The sequence below is a fragment of the Peromyscus leucopus genome, chromosome 16_21 (assembly GCF_004664715.2).
Source record: "Peromyscus leucopus breed LL Stock chromosome 16_21, UCI_PerLeu_2.1, whole genome shotgun sequence".
Classification (NCBI taxonomy): domain Eukaryota; kingdom Metazoa; phylum Chordata; class Mammalia; order Rodentia; family Cricetidae; genus Peromyscus; species Peromyscus leucopus.
The window spans coordinates 68,717,246-68,734,891 of NC_051084.1; the positions used below are offsets into that span (position 1 = coordinate 68,717,246).

The 17,646-nt window shown below is 41.6% G+C and overlaps 1 protein-coding gene across 5 annotated transcripts in view; it reads left to right on the forward strand.

Annotated features, from left to right (window-relative positions):
- Nucleotides 1–17,646, forward strand: part of Supt3h (SPT3 homolog, SAGA and STAGA complex component) — a 349,478-nt gene that overhangs the window by 277,099 nt on the left and 54,733 nt on the right. For 4 of the 5 annotated variants that reach the window (XM_028890682.2, XM_037200133.1, XM_028890681.2 and 1 more), the window contains exons 10-11: nucleotides 246–413; nucleotides 7,399–7,509. In XM_028890682.2, the coding sequence (XP_028746515.1) occupies nucleotides 246–413; nucleotides 7,399–7,509 (279 nt within the window). Of the gene's footprint in view, nucleotides 1–245; nucleotides 414–7,398; nucleotides 7,535–17,646 lie in introns of all 5 variants that reach the window. The other variant, XM_037200134.1, reaches the window with a different exon arrangement.

Below are 17,646 nucleotides of genomic sequence, written 5' to 3' on the forward strand. Positions count from 1 at the left end.
TTCCATGGTATCCAACAAAGTTAACAGATTTTGTTAGAAGCAGTGGATATAGAATTTTGATTTTTGTCTAAATGATTAGATTAAAAATTGTCATGACTAGAACTTTAGGGAAAAGACATCCATTTCTATGAAATAGATAAGAATCCATTTTAAGCTATAAATGGTATTAAACATAAAAGGCAGTAAAGATAATCTATTGCCGGGAGGTCTGGTCGGTTCATCTCAAAGCCGGTGTCTTTGTGCAGGGGTCCTGTTTGAAGTCCTGCCCAGACTCTCCTGAGAACACACCGCCTCCTACACCAACAGCGCCCTCTTCTGGATCCCAGCATTCCGGGAGAGCCACATCCGGCTCCCTGGGGAATGGGAGTGCAGGACAAGACTCGACTAAAAGCAAGCAGAGGAAGAGGAAAAAGGTTGGTGGTTTTCGTTGTTGTTGTTGTTGTTTGGTTTTGTGTTTTGGTTTTTTCCTTCCTTTCTTTTTTGATAGAAAGTGGAGAGAAATATTTTGGGTTTGGGGGGTTTTGTGTGTGTGTATGTGTTTCTCACCACTCAAAGCTTAAGAAGCAGCCAGCTTATGTGTCCCCACAGTCAATGACACCAAGTCAGACTTGAAACAACTTTTGTGTGCTGCTTACCACTCGCCAGGCAGTAGGACCGGGGGCGGGGGTAGGGGCAAGAATGGAGCCAATAAATGAGGCGGACTAGTCTCACGCAATAGCCAACTTTATTCAAAGCATCAGACAATTTATATCTGAGAGTTAAGAGGAGTCACATGAGCAAAGTATCAAAATCACAAGGGCAAGCCACATGTGGTGGGCAAACCACACACGGCAAGCCATGTTTTTCCATAGAGGCATATAAACAAACAACAGCCAGTTGTAATGAATAATCTGAAGTCAACTCACTCCTGTCCACTACACCGGGGAGGGGCAGGAAAACACAATCTAAGACCAATTCCGTGTTTTTAAAGAAACAGAGGTCACAAGACTCTCGTCTTGGTTTCTTGGAGTTTTCTTACAAGCACTCAGCAATCCACTCATACACCTCCATTCTTGGACTGTGTTCCAACAGTGTGCATAAACAAGATACTGATATTTTTCTTTTATACAAGGAGAAGTTAAGAGAATTCTAGTGTGAACACTATAGCCACAATCTTGATTGGCATGCACTTGCCAGTCTGTAAATACAGTTGACATTTTACTGTGCCGACACTGTTCTGTCCATCTGGTCATCCCTTCCCCCATCCTTCAGGTCCTCTCTCCCCTGCCCCATGTCTGTCTGCTCTTGCCACTGGCTTTACTCGACCCCTTCTAATGGATGTTCACTGGTGGGGAGTTACATGCGAAGGGAGAAGGTGCTAACGGTCTGTAAGAGTTCTCTGTACATCCTAGGTAAGGTCTGCGGCTGCCTGCTGCTTCACACACACTGTCTCAGCTTGTGACTTACCTGTCGATCGGCTTAGTGGCATCTTCCAGTTGTTCCACTGACTCATCTGTGAGGTTCTGTCGGTATTTCCCTGTCTTGATGACCGTAGTTTTACAGGAAAGCATAAAGCCAGGTAGGGTTACTTCTCAGCTTTGTTATTTCTCCAGATTGCTAGTGATGGCTTGTTGAGTTTCCATTTGTCTCAAACTGTCTGTCCTTTTATTCCTGAAAGATACTTCAGTACGGAGTTCTAGGTTGCTAGTTTTGTCTTTCAAACTATGCCATTGCACTGTTTTCTGACTTCCCTCATTAAATTTTAAATTTTAAATCAACATACGTGTATCATTGTTTTCATGCGCTGCACACTTCTCTGCATACTTTCCAAAGTATGTGAAAATGAGCTGTAATTAACCTCATAATTGTGCATACATGAAACAATTCTTCATACATTTTGGAAATTTTTTCACTTGAATATTTAAACACACTTCTTTCTTTATCTTATTAAAACTATGAAATTTGGGGTATTTCACAGTCCAGGTCTTCCACTATATATCTGATCTCTCCTAAATTTTCCATTTTAAGATCATTAATTATTTCTCTTCATATATCCAAACACCACTTTCTATAGTCAATCATGTGTGTGTATTGTCATTTTCTCAGTGAAAACTTCAGTTATGGTGGCATAATTGTGCTATCTATTACACAGAAAAATAATGTATTCTCTCAGGGATATGGAACTATCAAATAAGAGGAACAAATCTCAAGAAACAGTTTGTACAGCAAATTGGCATTGTTAAAGATTCTTTTTTTGTTTTGTTTTGTTTTGTTTTTCTTTTTGGTTTTTCGAGACAGGGTTTCTCTGTGTAGCTTTGCTCCTTTCCTGGGACTCACTTGGTAGCCCAGGCTGGCCTCGAACTCACAGAGATCCGCCTGGCTCTGCCTCCCGAGTGCTGGGATTAAAGGCGTGCGCCACCACCGCCCGGCAAGATTCTTGAATAATGTAAAATGCCAAAGTTACATGGTCACCAAAAATAATAATAATAATAATAATAATAATAATAATAATAATAATAATAAAGCAACATATTTGTTTAAGCTACATTTAACATTCCATAATGTATATTTCACTATATTAACTCATGTGATAAAAACATACAGTGCCATTTCAGTAAAAACAGTGGATAAAATACAAATAAAATAAGTAAGCCTCCAATATACACTCCACGTTTGTGTATTAGAAAGCAGATAAGTCTGGCACACCAAGTGGAAGCAGGTCCAAGCCCTTCTCCCCTGCACCAAGGCTGAGCAAGGCATCCCACCCTAGGGAATGGGCTTCAACAAAGGCCAGTTCATATACCAGGGATGAGTCCTATCCCACTTCCAGGAGCCCCCAAACAGATCAAGCCACACAACTGTCACCCACATTCAGAGGGCCTAATTCTGTCCCATGCATGTTCCCCAGCTGTCAGTCCAGAGTCCATGAGTTTCCACTAGCTCAGGTCAGCTGTCTCTGTGACTTTCCCCATCATGATCTTAAACCCCTCCTCCTTGCTCCTGTGATCCCTCCTCCCTCTCTTCGACTGGACTCCTGGAGTTCAGCTCAGTGCTTGGCTGTGGATCTCTGCATTTGCTTCCATCAGTTATTGGATGAAGGTTCTATGATGACAATTAGGGTAGTCATCAATCTGATTACAGGGGAAGGCCAGTTCAGGGACCCTCTCCATTATTGTTAGGAGTCATAGCTAAGGTCATCCTTGTGGGTTCCTGGGAGTTTCCCTAGCACCAGGTTTCTCCCTAACTCCATAATGGCTCCCTCCATCAAGATATCTCTCTCATTGCTCGCTCGCTCTCTCTCTCTCTCTCTCTCTCTCTCTCTCTCTCTCTCTCTCTCCCCCCCCCCCGTCCCCCCCCCAATTCAGCCATCCTGATCTCTCATGTTCCTATCCCCCAACCCTTCCCCTTTACCCCCTTCTCAGAGGTTACCCAGCAGATCTCATCTATTTCCCCTTCCCAGGGTGATTCATGTGTCCCTTTTGGGTCCTCCTTGTTACCTAGCTTCTCTGGGGCTGTGGATTGTAGCTTTGTTATCCCTTGCTTTATATCTACTATCCACTTATGAGTGAGTATATACCATGTTTGTCTTTCTGGGTCTGGGTTACCTCACTCAGGATGATTTTTTCTAGTTCCATCCATTTGCCTGCAAATTTCATGCTGTCATTGTTTTTCTCTGCTGAGTAGTACTCCATTGTGTATATATACCACATTTTCTTTATCCATTTTTCACTTGAAGGGCATCTAGGTTGTTTCTAGGTTCGTGCTATTCTGAATAATGCTGAACATAGTTGAGAAAATGTCCTTGTGGTATGATTGAGCATCTTTTGGGTATATACCCAAGAGTGGTATTGCTGGGTCTTGAGGTAGATTGATTCCCAGCTAAATTGATATTTCTAAATGTGGACTTTATCTTTAACTTGAACAGATTCTAAGCACCTTGGTGAGGAACTGGATAGTGACATAAGGTATTTGTTGAGATGAAAAAATAATTACTAGGAATATAAACTTTTAACTTACAAACCTCTCTTTCACTGAACTCAGTGGACAAACCAAGAAAATGTAGAAGTGCCCATGGTAACTCCATTCATGTCAATGCCAGCAGTTACTAATAATGGCAGATGAGTATGAACTTGGCAAAATGGAAAATTGAATGGAATTCTCACAAAAATGTATGTGTTTAACTTTTATAAAGGTAAAGTTAACTTTGTTTTTTAAAATGATGCGTGATCCAGTGTGTCTTGTCTCCATATTTACAAATAGCAATCAGGAGGGCTGGAGATGGCTCAGTGGTAAGAGCACTGGCTGGTCTTGGGGAGGACCAGGCTCAAACCTTAGCAGCACATAGCAGCTAACAGCCCTCTGTTAACTCCAGTTCCAGGGGATCTGACGCCCCTTCTGGCCTCTGCTGGTACTGCATGCGTATGGTGCACAGACACACAGGCGAGCAAAACACCCATACACATATAATAAACATAAACAAATCTTTTTTTTTTTTAGTTAACGAGCAGAGTCATTTCTAATTTATTATTCTGTCATAGTCCATTCAGGCTGCTAGAGTCAAATGCTATAAATTATGTGGCTTACAAACGAGAAATTTGTCTCTCATATTCCAAAGGCTAGGGAGTCCAAAATTAAGGTGCTGGCAAATTCACTGGTTAGTGAATGTCTGCATATGGTTTCTTGTGTAGAATCACCTAACATCACATGGGAGTAAGAGTGAGGGCTCCAGCTCCTAACTGTATCACCTCCTAAAGCCCTTGGACAGTAAGATCCCAGTGTGGGAATCTGGAGAAGACAGGTAGATTCAGACCAGGTAGTCCTAGGGGATTGCCATTGCAAAGTTCAGGGATTGGGGGCAAAACCTTCTATAAATAGGATCAGCTCTATTGGCTAACTTAGCGGAAGTTCTGTCTTCCCCTTGAGTTAAGACATGAAAACTAAATACAATTTGCAAAGAGAGAACGGTGAATTTAGGAGAGTACCATAGGGGATTATTGTACATAGCACTTAGGACTTCATTTTGCACATACAGGATACTGACCTCGGTGTCTACTTCACTTCCTCTTGAGTTCCTACTGGAAGGTTTTCTCTGTATATTCTAAATTCAGCTCAATACTCACATACATTTCCACAAGTGGAGAGGATCCTGCTACTCCCTTGACGGGCATCAACTGTGAATGCAGGTGTGTAAGTCACAGAGCAAGACGGACGGACGCACTGAAGAGTCTGTGCTTACATCTAGGGACCTGATGACTGTGTTTTATTCACATGTATTCCTTCCAAGGGTGAAATGAAATGGAGTGTGAATTGAGAAAGCACCCAAAGAAACAATTTATACCTTTACATCACTGCCAAAGTGAAGGTTAAGATAACTTAATCCATGTGATGTGGGCACAGGAGAGGTCGAGAGCTCCTCCGTGAATTCTGATTTGGCTTATTTCAACTCTTGTTATAACAAAATAATCAAGAGCCCGTTTGTTTTATGTTTTAAGTTTTCCTTTAAGTTCAGCTTGGATAACTAGCAGCTATTCTTGTTTGGTAGGAATTTTCATTGTTCTATTCATCTGTACATAGACTAAAAGTATGTTTTCAAAGTTCAGGGAAGAACATAATGAAAAATAAGTCTTCCTCTGACCCCTGTCTTAGCCAGCCACTTGCCCTGTGTGAGAGCCCTGTTACTATATTCACTGAATCCTCACAGAGACGGTCCATGTTTAAATGGATAAACAACATTTGGTTTGTTTGGAGACAGGGTTTCTCTGTGTGGCCCTTGCTTTATAGGCCAGGCTGGCCGGGAACTCAGAGATCCTCCTGTTTCCCCAGTGCTGGGATCAAAGGTGTAAGAAGTGCACCGCCACTGCCATGCTCAAGCTTTGTTCTCAATAAGCAGTAGCACAGTGCTGAGTTACTGAATACCTTGTCTTTTTTCCACACATTTGTCTTAGGTATCACACCATAAGAATATGAAAGGCCTAAAATGCATGTCATCTTTTCTGTTTCTTTGAATGACTATATCATAATTTATTTGCCCAGTCCTACAAGTAAGCATTTAGTTGTCAATCCAAATGGTAGTGTATTAACTATTCATGTGTTTATTTCTACATTTTATTTTGTAGTCATGAAATGTGTCATTAAGAAAATTCTTAAAGGTAAAATTGCTGAATCAAAGAGGCTGTGCCTTTTCATTTTGATAAGATTGTCTCAAACTGTTATCTGCAGAGGTTCTACATACAGAATCATGTTCCCTATGAGTAATCATGATGTCAAACTTGTGAGAATTATCAGAAACATTTTTGTAATTGTAGGCTCAGGAAAGCAAATGACGCTAATTGGGTGACTGTGAGTGGGTTCCAGAACACAATTACAATAGCATATAGACTGGGTAGTTCTTTCTCTAATTCTGTACAGTTGATGAGCTGACATCTGGTGCCTACTGTGCTTTCAGATGACTTACTGCATCAAGTTCGTGGTTACCCTTAAATAATATGACCCCAGTAATAGCATTATAGCATGTCACTATAACTCTGAGTGCCTTATCTATTTCAATTCATGTAGTTTCACAGCCAGCCTGGGAAGTACTTAGAATTATTATCCTAAGTTACAGGAAAAAAAAGATATCTGAGGCCCAGCGATATTTACAGAGCTGGTAACCAATGGGCTCTAATCTGAACCCAAGGTCTCTGGGCCCAAGGCTGAACTTGCAGACCTGACTAGGACAGTTCATTGTATCACACACATACATACATACACATATATACATGTGTTATACATACATGTGGATGTATATAATTTGTTGAGTTTATACTCACAGTCTCTTTGCACATAATCTTTCATGTGTTTTTTTTTGTGTTTTCAAACATGCCTTTCATACGTGAGATAAAATAGGAAGGTTTTATTTTACTTTATCCCAAGGACACCTAAAATATTAGGAATCAAATTAAATGGTCTTCTGTGACAGTTCCCAATATGACAAATATATGACCATTTTACATTTTTTCATTTTAAATTCATGACTCAAGTCATTTCAAAATAAGCCCAAGAATCTCCCAAGAAACATTTATAATAATAAACGTTTAAACGTTTTTTTGAAAAGAGCTTCCTGTGGGTCTTTCAACAAGCCCCCGTGACACTTTTTGCCAGCACACAAGTGGCTGTATGCTCCTACCTGACATGAAGGCTTGGGTGAAATATTGAAGGCATAAAAACTGCATTTGGTGGGTCTGCTCGGACGGGGTCATGGAAAAGTCATCTTTGATTTGTTAATGGAACTTTCTCTTTAGATGTAGTATATGGCAGCAGGGATGTGCATCCTAAGGGGAAAATGGTCCATTTTATAAAGGTTTATTTTCATATTTTATACACTGTAGTTGTGTTGTGTGTTTTTGATTTAGTAACAGTTTATGTGTTTTTCTGTCCCAGAGCACTGCGGCCTGTGGTGTTGAGGCTCACGGCGATGCCATCCAGCCCTGCCACATCAGAGAAGCCATCCGGCGCTACGGCCACAGGATTGGCCCTCTTTCCCCGTTCACAGTACGTAATAACAGAGTTATAAAAGGTATATTTATAATCTGAAGGAATCTTGATTTTCAAGTGGTCGAATGAAGAAGCGATGGAATTGTTGAAAGCAATTTGTGGTGGCTGTAATTTCGTTGTATAAAAGTAGCACAATTCTCTTGGGAAATAAAAGTTAGTCATTTTTGTCTCTTTTTGGAAGGGCAGCTTTTTTTTCTACAAAATATTATTTTCTTTCAATTACATATTAAGCTTTTTGTTGGAGCTTATAGTTTCTATTTTTTCAAAGCTTAAGTTTACAAAACTTTTTGTCAAATTATATGTATCCAAATGTTGCTAGAAGCGTTTTGTATTTAGAGTTGGTTAGACTGGCACAACCACTTCTATCAGATGTCCTTCTCCTAAACAGACTCGGAGTTGGAAGAAGAAGAAATGATTTCTTTCTGGCTTTGAACCGGGCTCAACTGCAGACAGGCTTTCACATCTTTAAATCATTTGAAAGCTTATAATCAGGGCTTGTTTTTAATGGAGAATTGAAGACTTGATATTTTAGCAGCCTTAAGAGTGAGTGTGTCTGTGTGCGAGTTCTAATTGAATGTTCATCTTATGGCCCTTGCCCATGTCTTTATTTATGTTAATGGAAGTTGCTCCTCTCCCTCGGCTTCCAACAAATAGGGTTTGACCTTCAAAAGGAGGATCAATTTGCATAACCAAAGGACAGTAAAACTTATTTTTGTGTATTACTTTTGTAGATACTTCCATATTGACCCTGCAGTACAGAATATGCAAGACAGTATCTGATTAGTAAACACATGAATAAACAATAAGTTAGACACAGCACACACTCCTACTGAGTACAACATACTAGCTTTTAGTCTTGGGGTGATTTCCTCTAAATTATATCTTTTTTTTTCTTGTGTCTAAAGATTTAATTCTGTATTATAATTAGTAACTGAAAATTACATGAACTCTCAGTGTGGCAGAAAGATATATTTAGAAATGTCTCCTGAAGTGCTTTTGTAACATTGACCATCATTTTGTATTCTTGTATTTGTTTATTGATCGATTGATGTTGAGGGTCAGACCCAGGGCTCACACATGCTAAGCATGCGTTCAACCATTTAGCCAGAATGTGATTTGCATACTGCTGTCTAGAGTCACACTGCCAATCTCTGAATATTTATCAGGTCACGTAATGAAAGAGAAAAAAATGAAATGGAGTATCTTTTTTAAACAGGGTTAGTTTAAGCAATAAGCCAAAAGGAAAACAGAACTCTAAAATGTGAAATTATTGGAAGTAACAATTTTAAAATCGACCCAGATAGAAAGAACTACCCTTCAATAAGGGATTGAAAATATAAAAGTATCAAATGCATAGATAAAAGCTAAATGAGGTGGAGAGAAAAGATGATAGTCACATGCCTAAGGTCCAGAGGCACTTACAGGCAGCAAGAGGAAGCAGGATTTGCGGGAAGCATCCTAAAATAGTGCCTGAAAGTCATGAACAAAACTTAAAAAAGAAAAACATACCTAATGCAAAGGAGAACTCATGACCCTTCCAGGCCACCAAAGGCAGTGGGACCTCTTCATTCATGGAGCTCTCTGGTGTCAGTACAAGGCAGTTGCTGGAGGATCCTCTTGGTTGATGACAAAGTCACGTGAGTGAGTTGATGGCCGTGGGAAAGTGGATGTGGATAGGACTGCTGAGAGCTCCCAGAAGCCCTGGCGAAGAGACCCGCTGGCTCTGCTTCCTCCTGTCTGACTGTTCACAGGCCGCTTCATCTCCTCTGAATCCCAGTTCTCATGTATAAGATGTGAGTGGCACTGATGTCACTGTTCTGAGGGCTAAAGCTGACAGTGAGGGTTCTATCAGATCGGGGGGCGGGGGGGGGACACCTTCTCTCTTCAGCCTTTCTACTCTTTTATTTCACACTCTCTGTCTCAGAATAACCACAAATTGAACACAATATTGACCATAGTAAATTTCTGATTTCAATTGTGTTTGACCTAGAGAAAGTACAATTTCACATAATTTTACCTAGTGAATTATAAAACTGAAATTTTATCTTCTCTCCCCATTCAGAATAAAAAGCAATGATATTAAAAATATTATATTTGTTTGGAGAACATTTAGTTTTAAGCCAGTTTTATGTGATAAATGTGCCAAATGTTATTTTTTGAGAAAAGGATATATATATATGTATATATATACACACACACACATACATATGTACACACACACACACACACACACACACACACACACACCCTTTTCTTTAGTCAATGATGATTTAGAACTCCCAGAAAATTTATTGAGGAAAAACTGACTTTCCATAAAAATACAAATATTTAAGTTTCTACCCAACTTCTCCTTGGTATTTACATTTGTAAAATATTTGAATATTTAGAGGTAATTGAACATTAAATTCAGACAAATCTAATATCATCAGTTATTGGTGTTATTCATTTATGTAAAATTCCAAGTCAAAATAGTCAAAGTAGGGCTGGGGAGAAGGCTGAGTTAATAAAGTACGCATCATGCAAGCAAAATGACCTGAATCCAATCTCCAGTGCCCACATGAAGATGTGGGTGTATTGGCAGACACCTAGAATCTAGCACTGGGGAGACTGAGACAGGAGGTGAGCTTACCAGCCAGCCAGTAGAGCTGAATCTGCAAACTCTGTTCAGTGAGAAACCCTGTCTTCATATTTAGGTAAGAAGCAATAGAGAAAGATATCTGAAATTAACCTCTGGGCTCTGCACATACTTGCACACCTGCATATGTACACGTGTATGGTCATGAACACAGACACATAAAATAGCCCAGTGTCACATACTATGTAACTTTTTCTTTAAAGCTACCGTGTGAGGAGTATCTTTCCATCCCTGTTAACCTAATATGGACATCTCTCCATAACTAATGATATTAGACTGTACTATCCCAAGAACCCTCTAATATACATATATTCAGAGGTGTGTGTGTGTGTGTGTGTGTGTGTGTGTGTGTGTGTGTGTGTACATCGAGATGACAGGGTAGAATATGCTTGCAGCCATTACAGACTGAGCTCCATCATGCACTTGCAGGGTGTCTTAGGGTATACTGAAAAGCCTTTCTTAGGCACACACTCTCCAGCTCTAACTAGCTTTAAGAAGCCATGATTCTGCCTCAGCATTTAAGACAGTTAAAAGGGCTTACTTCTAGGGATGCACTTAGTTATTTAGGTTAATAACCATGCTTACATGCGGAATTTTATTCTCTCATACTCTAGCTCATAGAAAGTTACCTGATCCTATGCAAGCTCCGTGAGTAAATGTATTTTCTACTTGAATATCAGGAGAAGCTGAAACAGATGTAGGCATTACACATGGGATTATGTCATCACACTCAGGGGACAGTTTCTTTGCTTTCAAAATTGCAGGGCTGGTTTTATATGAATCATTTTCAGTCTCTCCCACTGTGATCTGTGCTTGAGCATGAAGCTAGGGTAACCATGGGTCATGTGGAGGTAAATCATCTCAGCCTCTGCATGGAAGTCCAGGACTCAGTGTCTGGCTTTCTAGAGACTAACCCCCTTGTATGCCTGACCATCTGGGTGTTGCAGCTTAGAGGCAATGAGCAAGAGTGTCTACTGCAGCAGGTCAGAATACCACACAGGTATTCACAGTGGACCTTACGGAGCTGAGGAACTGCATCTCCCATATCCAGAGCTTTCTACCTCGGGCTACTCTGTTTAGCAGTTGAAAGTGTGTGTGTAGGTAGGATGGCCACAGCGCTGGGATCTGCAGCCTACAAATCGGGCTCAATTTAAGGAGATAATTTTTCATCTTAAAAGGTAGATTTACATATTATAGTTATACCATAAAACTGGCTACCTGATCACATGACTCATACAAAATGGAATAAGTGTATCCAGCCTTGACAATTGGGCTATTCCTTAGAGTTGTGGGTAATAGAGTGGACTTTCCAGGTGAGTCTTTCTGGGTTACCCCCTGGGGTGGGCACGGAGGTCTTTGCTTGACTTTCCTCATCTGCTCTCATAGGGACTGTGAGTGAACGTCCCAGCTCAGGGGTTTCTTGTTCTGTCGTCTCCGCCCACCAGTCATTATTTAGATAACTTCATTACTCATACTTGTTTTCTGCTCTTAGAAGCATGCTTCTGTGTTGCCAAATGAAGGGGGGGGGGGAGATCTGACTCCAGTGTCTCACCCAGGGCAGCCAGGGCATTTGGTAACAACAATGTTCCGGGCCCAGTTTGAAACCTCCTGGTATTATCAGAAACTGGTATTTTCCTCTAACATCCATGGTCATGGCTTTTTCTTGTCCTTTATTTTGTGGTAATAGTCAGCATCTCACATTAGTTTAATCATTTGCCCAATGTGAGTATCTGGGCTGCTTTAAAGGTGTATGGGGGGGGGGTGTGTTCCTTAGCAACAGAACATTTAGGGGAGCACAAAAGTGAGGGACATTTAAACCCAGGGTAAGAAACCTCTAGGAACACTCCACAGAATGCTACAATTATCAACAAAATAACCGGAAAGAAGGAAATTTAGTTTTTCCCAGTGCAATGTTACGTGCTTTATTCAACAAATAGGAATCATTAAACTATTATTTAACTTACTGATTTAGCTAACTTCCTGTTAATTTTATAACATAAGTGAACTGTTATATGTGAGAATTTACAATTTCCAAAAGCAAAACTGATACTTACTCTTATTGTGCCCAACATATATTTAAGGTCATATACAAGAAAAAAGGTACAGGGAAAAAAAATCATGCCTTGTTTTTCTGGCTGGTGTTGTAATTATGATTTGATTTAAACCAAATCCCCTAGGCTGTGTAGACGAATCGAACATTCCACCCTACATGCTCCCTCTTCATGACCTCAAGCTGTGAGAAGAGAAAATTCAGAGCCCATATGTCAGTCAGATGTGAAGTCTCTCCCTGGCACCTGGGCAAGCTTTCCTACTGGTTGGAGTCACTTGCTGTTCTGGGCATGGGCCCAGTCTATGGAGTAGGCTCCAGATCTGGAAAGCTTTTGACTGATTAGTTGGCAGAGGTCATGAGGGAACCCAGTGTCAGGCTCTGAATTTGCCCAGGTGCATTCAAGGTGAACGTTGGGCCCCATGCCCCTGGTGAAGTACTAGGGAGGGGGTTTGAGTTCCTTCTTTGGCTGCAGCCTTGCCTACAGGTTGCTGTCAGTTCCAGTTTAAACATTTGTACAGACTTCAGTGTTTCCAGTGGAGAAGTTAGAGGCTCCGCCGTTTCTGGCTTTGACTCGTATTCTGCATTCCTGGTCCAACCCCAACACCCGTGATCATATTCAAGACTAATTAGGTAAGCGCTTAATAAGTAAATACATATAGCTGACAGACCTTCCTCATCCAAGCAGGCTGTCAGTGGAGGGGAGGGGAGGAGGAGGGAAAATAGAGCAAGAAAAGAAAGTGAGCCTAGTCTGTACTGAGCCTCCCTCGGAGGCCACTGTCGGAAGGCAGTGTGATGGGTTTCTGCTTGCACTGAACTGCTTCCCTTTAGTTTTAGTGATTAGGCAACTGATGTCTGTCACCCACTCAGTGCATTCACAAACAGCTAAAATAAAAAGCAAGGCAACGCCATCCTGTGTACTGCTGTGAGTTTACTGTGTCACTCACCAGAACTGGAGCAATTCAAAGCCACACCTTCCCGATGGAACGATGTTCGTTTCATGTATCTTTAAAGAGCAGCACTTGACTTCTGATCTAAGAGCAGGTACTTCTACTGAACGACACAGTCTGTAAGCATCCTCCATATCCTGAGCTGCTTCCTTAGAGCTCTGGTATCTCCGTTTGATTCAGTAAATATTTGCTACAAATTGTGTTAAAAATATGTGGTGCTGAGGTGGCTCAATGAAAAGGCGTACATACCCAGGTGTTCCTGTTTGTTGCTGAGACTGAACGGTAGACGGAGTGTCTCAGAATCAAAAAAGGAGTGCTTAGCCAGCCTGAGCAAGCCAGGGAGCATTTGGAGGGTCATTTACATATGAACCAAAGTTACCAGAAAAAGGGAAATGAGTGACAGTTTTGAAAAGGCAGGAAGAGCAGCAATCCATCTGGGGGGAAAGAGTGAAATGCAGGAAAGTGGGTTGGCTGCTCCGGCAGGTGTGAGAATCAGCTTTGACTAGAGTCCGGAGAAGGTGAGGTTTCCAAGAGTGCTGAAGAAGGTTGTTTGTTTGTTTGTTTGTTTGTTTGTTTGAGACAGAGTCCCAGGCTGACCACACACTCCCTGTGCAGCCAAGGATGAATTTGAACTTTTGATTCTCCTGCCTTTTCTTCTCAAGTGCTGTGATTGCAGGTGTGTTCCACAACCATGCCCAGTTATGTGGTGCTGGGGATGAAATCCAAGATGTCCACATGCTTGGCAAACACTCTACTAGTGAACTACACCTCCAGCCCAGAAGGATTCTAATCCAAACCATATGACCTGGGCTTCCCAGATCTCATCTGGAAAGTTTAGATAGCTGAAGCCATCAAGGTGATATTTTAGTTTTGGGGGCAAGGAGTGGATTTGAACCTCTCTGTTTTAGAGAACAACTCCAATAGCAATGGTGAGAGAGAGTTGCCTGAAATGATGTGGTAAACACCAAAGAGGTGGCCACTGCTCCGTGTTGTAGTGGGAAGCCAGAAGAGCCTCTCCTTGGGTAGAGGTAGTGGAAATGAAGGAGCTCCTTGGCATACAGAATGGCCACAACAGCACTCTCAACGAGAGTGAAAGCTGGCAAGTGTAGAGTGTGCACCAGCACACAATTAAACATGTTCCCCAGATTAAAGCCAGTGTTCAGCAGCTTGCTGAGAACTTGAGTTTAAAGACTCAATACAGAAACCAATTTTGAGGATTCCCTGGTTGGTGCCCTGGGTACTTGCTAAGGAGCATGAACTAAACGGTGCTTAATGTATAAATGACCTAAACATCCTAACAGAAAAGACCCTCTGTTTGATTTATGGGTATGTTTATTTCTGACCCAAAAGTCCCACATAATATGCTAGTTTGATTAACAAATTGACTTTCTAATCCACTGCTGATTTGGTCGTGTGTTCCTGAAAGATGGCTGTAATCTAACCAGGTTTTGAGCTCAGGAGAGAAGGTGTGTGTGCAGCAGCCTCCTGCTAGTGTTTGTTCTACGGCATCCCTCCCTGGTCTGTCCTTCCTTGTCTGTGTGAGCCCCCAAAGGAAACTCCAGCCCCCAAAGGAAACTCGGGGAAGCAGTGGTACTGCCTGGGAGTCTAGGTTTCCTAGAACCGTGGAGGACATGCTGCTCGCCCACCGTCGTCGTCTTCCTCGTTTGGTGCTTCTGGCTGCAGAGCGCTCAGAGCTCTCCATTAGCAGCAAGCCTCTGCCCAGGGAGCACTCGAGTCCTAAGAGGCCTTGCCTCAGTCTTAGGTTCTTTTTTCTTTCTTTCTTGCCCTTTCTGTTAAAAGTCCCTCCTTCAGATTTATGAAAGAAAACATTTCTTTCTGTGAAAGGGTTTTGTACACCCGCATCTGGAAGTGTTTATTTCAGTGGCATGTAAGCTATCTGTGGATTTAGTTAGCACCAGACCCCCTTTTGTGTACTTCTGCCTTAAAATTTTTATAAATGATCTTATTGAATTTGTGCCAGTGTGCACATGGCCTGGCTGATTGCTGCATATATCCTTTACCTGCCAGTCACCTTTGATTTATGTCCCTTCTGCTAAGCTTTTGCCTTCCAAAAATGGTGCCACTGAACTGTCCTCTAAATCATCTTATTGGTTAAATTACTCCAAGATGAGTTGGTATGTTTTCGGTTGCCTACAGACAGAAGAATTTATACTTTTCTGCCCATACCCACTTCTAGCAAAGCCACTTACAGAGGAGGATTGGACAGGCTGTGTCATCGATCTCCTATTCCAAATGAATACCATCTGAAACACTGTGCCAAGTTAAGACCAAAGCGATAGAGAAGGGCTCTGTGGCATTCACTGCAGTTGGGAGCTCTTCTTTTGCAAATAGGGCTATGTCTTGAGCTGAATCCGATGGGGAGACGTCTGTTCATTTCTCAGACGGAGAAAAACAGGGCCCTTCAAATTACAGTAAAATGAATAAACAAAGCAAGTTTTATCAGAAAGGCCAAGCTTTGAGAGCTTCAAACAGCTGTCCTGACCTCAGAGTTCCCTGGCTTGGGGTGGCCGAAGGTGGCTGTTGGTGGTAGTTTCAAAGTATTTCCTATTTGTAAAGAGTTGGTTCCTAAGTGTGACAAAATGATGCAGCGCTTTTAAGCCCATTTTCTAAAAGTTCATTGGTTATTGAACATGCCATTTAAACTGGTGTTGTAGATTACCAGCTGTACCACTGAGTTACCTCCGGTTCACTTACCTAAAAAGTGAGTTTGCTGGGAAGGAAACCAATTTATATGCTAGAACTTGGCGCCACCAATGCAATTTTTTAAATCTGTTTTATGTACTCAAATGTCTCACTTCAGAAACCTTGCCTCTAACTGCTCTTTTTCCCCTGTTCTCTATGATAGTAGAGGGATATTTTAAAATATTCATGATTATGCATAAAATGTAGTGGAAGCCTTTTAAAAGACTCTGACTCCACAAACCTCAGCATCCTAGTTCACAAACGAATGCAGGCAAAGAACAGAACGAGACTGGTTGGCAGTGGTCCCACCAAGCCTGGAGGTATTTATTCCAAAAGACTCCCAGGTCTCATTTAAAGTCCTGGAAATTTATGTGGAGCGCCCGTGCTCTGCCCAGGTGTAGCTGTCACTCAGGCCTGCAGCAGGCTCTTCAGAAAGGCAACACCAGTAGGGTTTCTGTTGTTAGGAAGCCAGCCCCAGAGCCGTCAGCACTGGCTTCCCAGTGAGATACTTAAGATGCACTGTTCACATGAGTGTGCACGTATGCCTATGAGCTTAGTCTCACAGAGACTTTTCTAAACAACACAGAAGTGTGTTAATGCCTTTCATGTGGATTACTGCTTCACATTCTACCATCTTGAATGGACTTTCAGTATTTTGAGTCAAGTGCTTTAGCCTCAGTTTTATCATTTGTGAAAATTAGCAAGTTATAAGTAAGTGTTAGTAACAACATTTGAAATCTAGCACAAACCCAATATATAAAGCTATAGAGCATACTAGGAAAAAAAATACCTGTGAGCATTTCCCCTAAAATCATTATCATCCTAAGAAAATTCAAAAGTATAGACTATAGTAATAGCTTGCCAGTAGTAGGCTCCTGAGAACTGTAGAGGGGAGACCCCAGATTGAACTCTGAGCAGGAGATGGAGACCCAGACCCATTGGTTAGCTTTTTTATGACTGATAGGAAGTTTTCTGTTTCTGTGGCCTTTTTTAGCATGTATAAAATGATGATAACATGGTTAAGCCAGAAATGTGCAGTGTCTTGAGATCCGTGAATGCCAGACTCCTTCTCTGCTCTGCGTGTTTGCCTTTGTGTAGGCAAGCATGTCCATGCTAAGTGAAGTCTCACTTCCGGCAGCGGTGGCATTACTGACCACATGTGGGGAGCCAAGCTTAGAAGCAGAAAGGGTATGGTAAGAATATGAAAAGCTGCAGAAACTGTGGGTTCCAAAAGTGACTGCCAGAAGCTTTTCCAGGAATGAGAGCTTAGAGGAGTTGGAAACATTAGGTTAAAAGGAAAAATTGAATGATGAGATGCATTGTGAACTGACTTTAATTACAGGCTCCTGACTTGGGATGCAAAAGGCTTCTTACCCGGAAACAGTTCCTGCTGCTCTCACTGAGTCTTGGGTTACTACCAGTGGAACATCATTGTCCAGTCTTAAAATGTATTTTGTACCTGGGAAAAATGTCATGTTTCAAACAAGTAAAATCCAACCGAATGTCCAATAATAATACTTAAGCTAGTGACTAAGATGACCTTTAGTTGACTGAGTTAGTCTGTTTCGAGAGGACCTTAAGTTACTCGAGACAGGTTTGTATGCCACTCCACATCTAAGAGTGTCGTTGTGACAACTCTGCCATCCAGTGATTCCAGAGTTTGACACTTCTGTGCTTTCCTGGGACCTGCAACGGAAAGGTGTTCTTTGTTCCCCTGGTGGAAGAGAAACACTGGGCTGCTGTGAGAACAAGCCCTCTGAGGCCATTCCTAATGGGGGTACAGCATCTCCTGAATACTT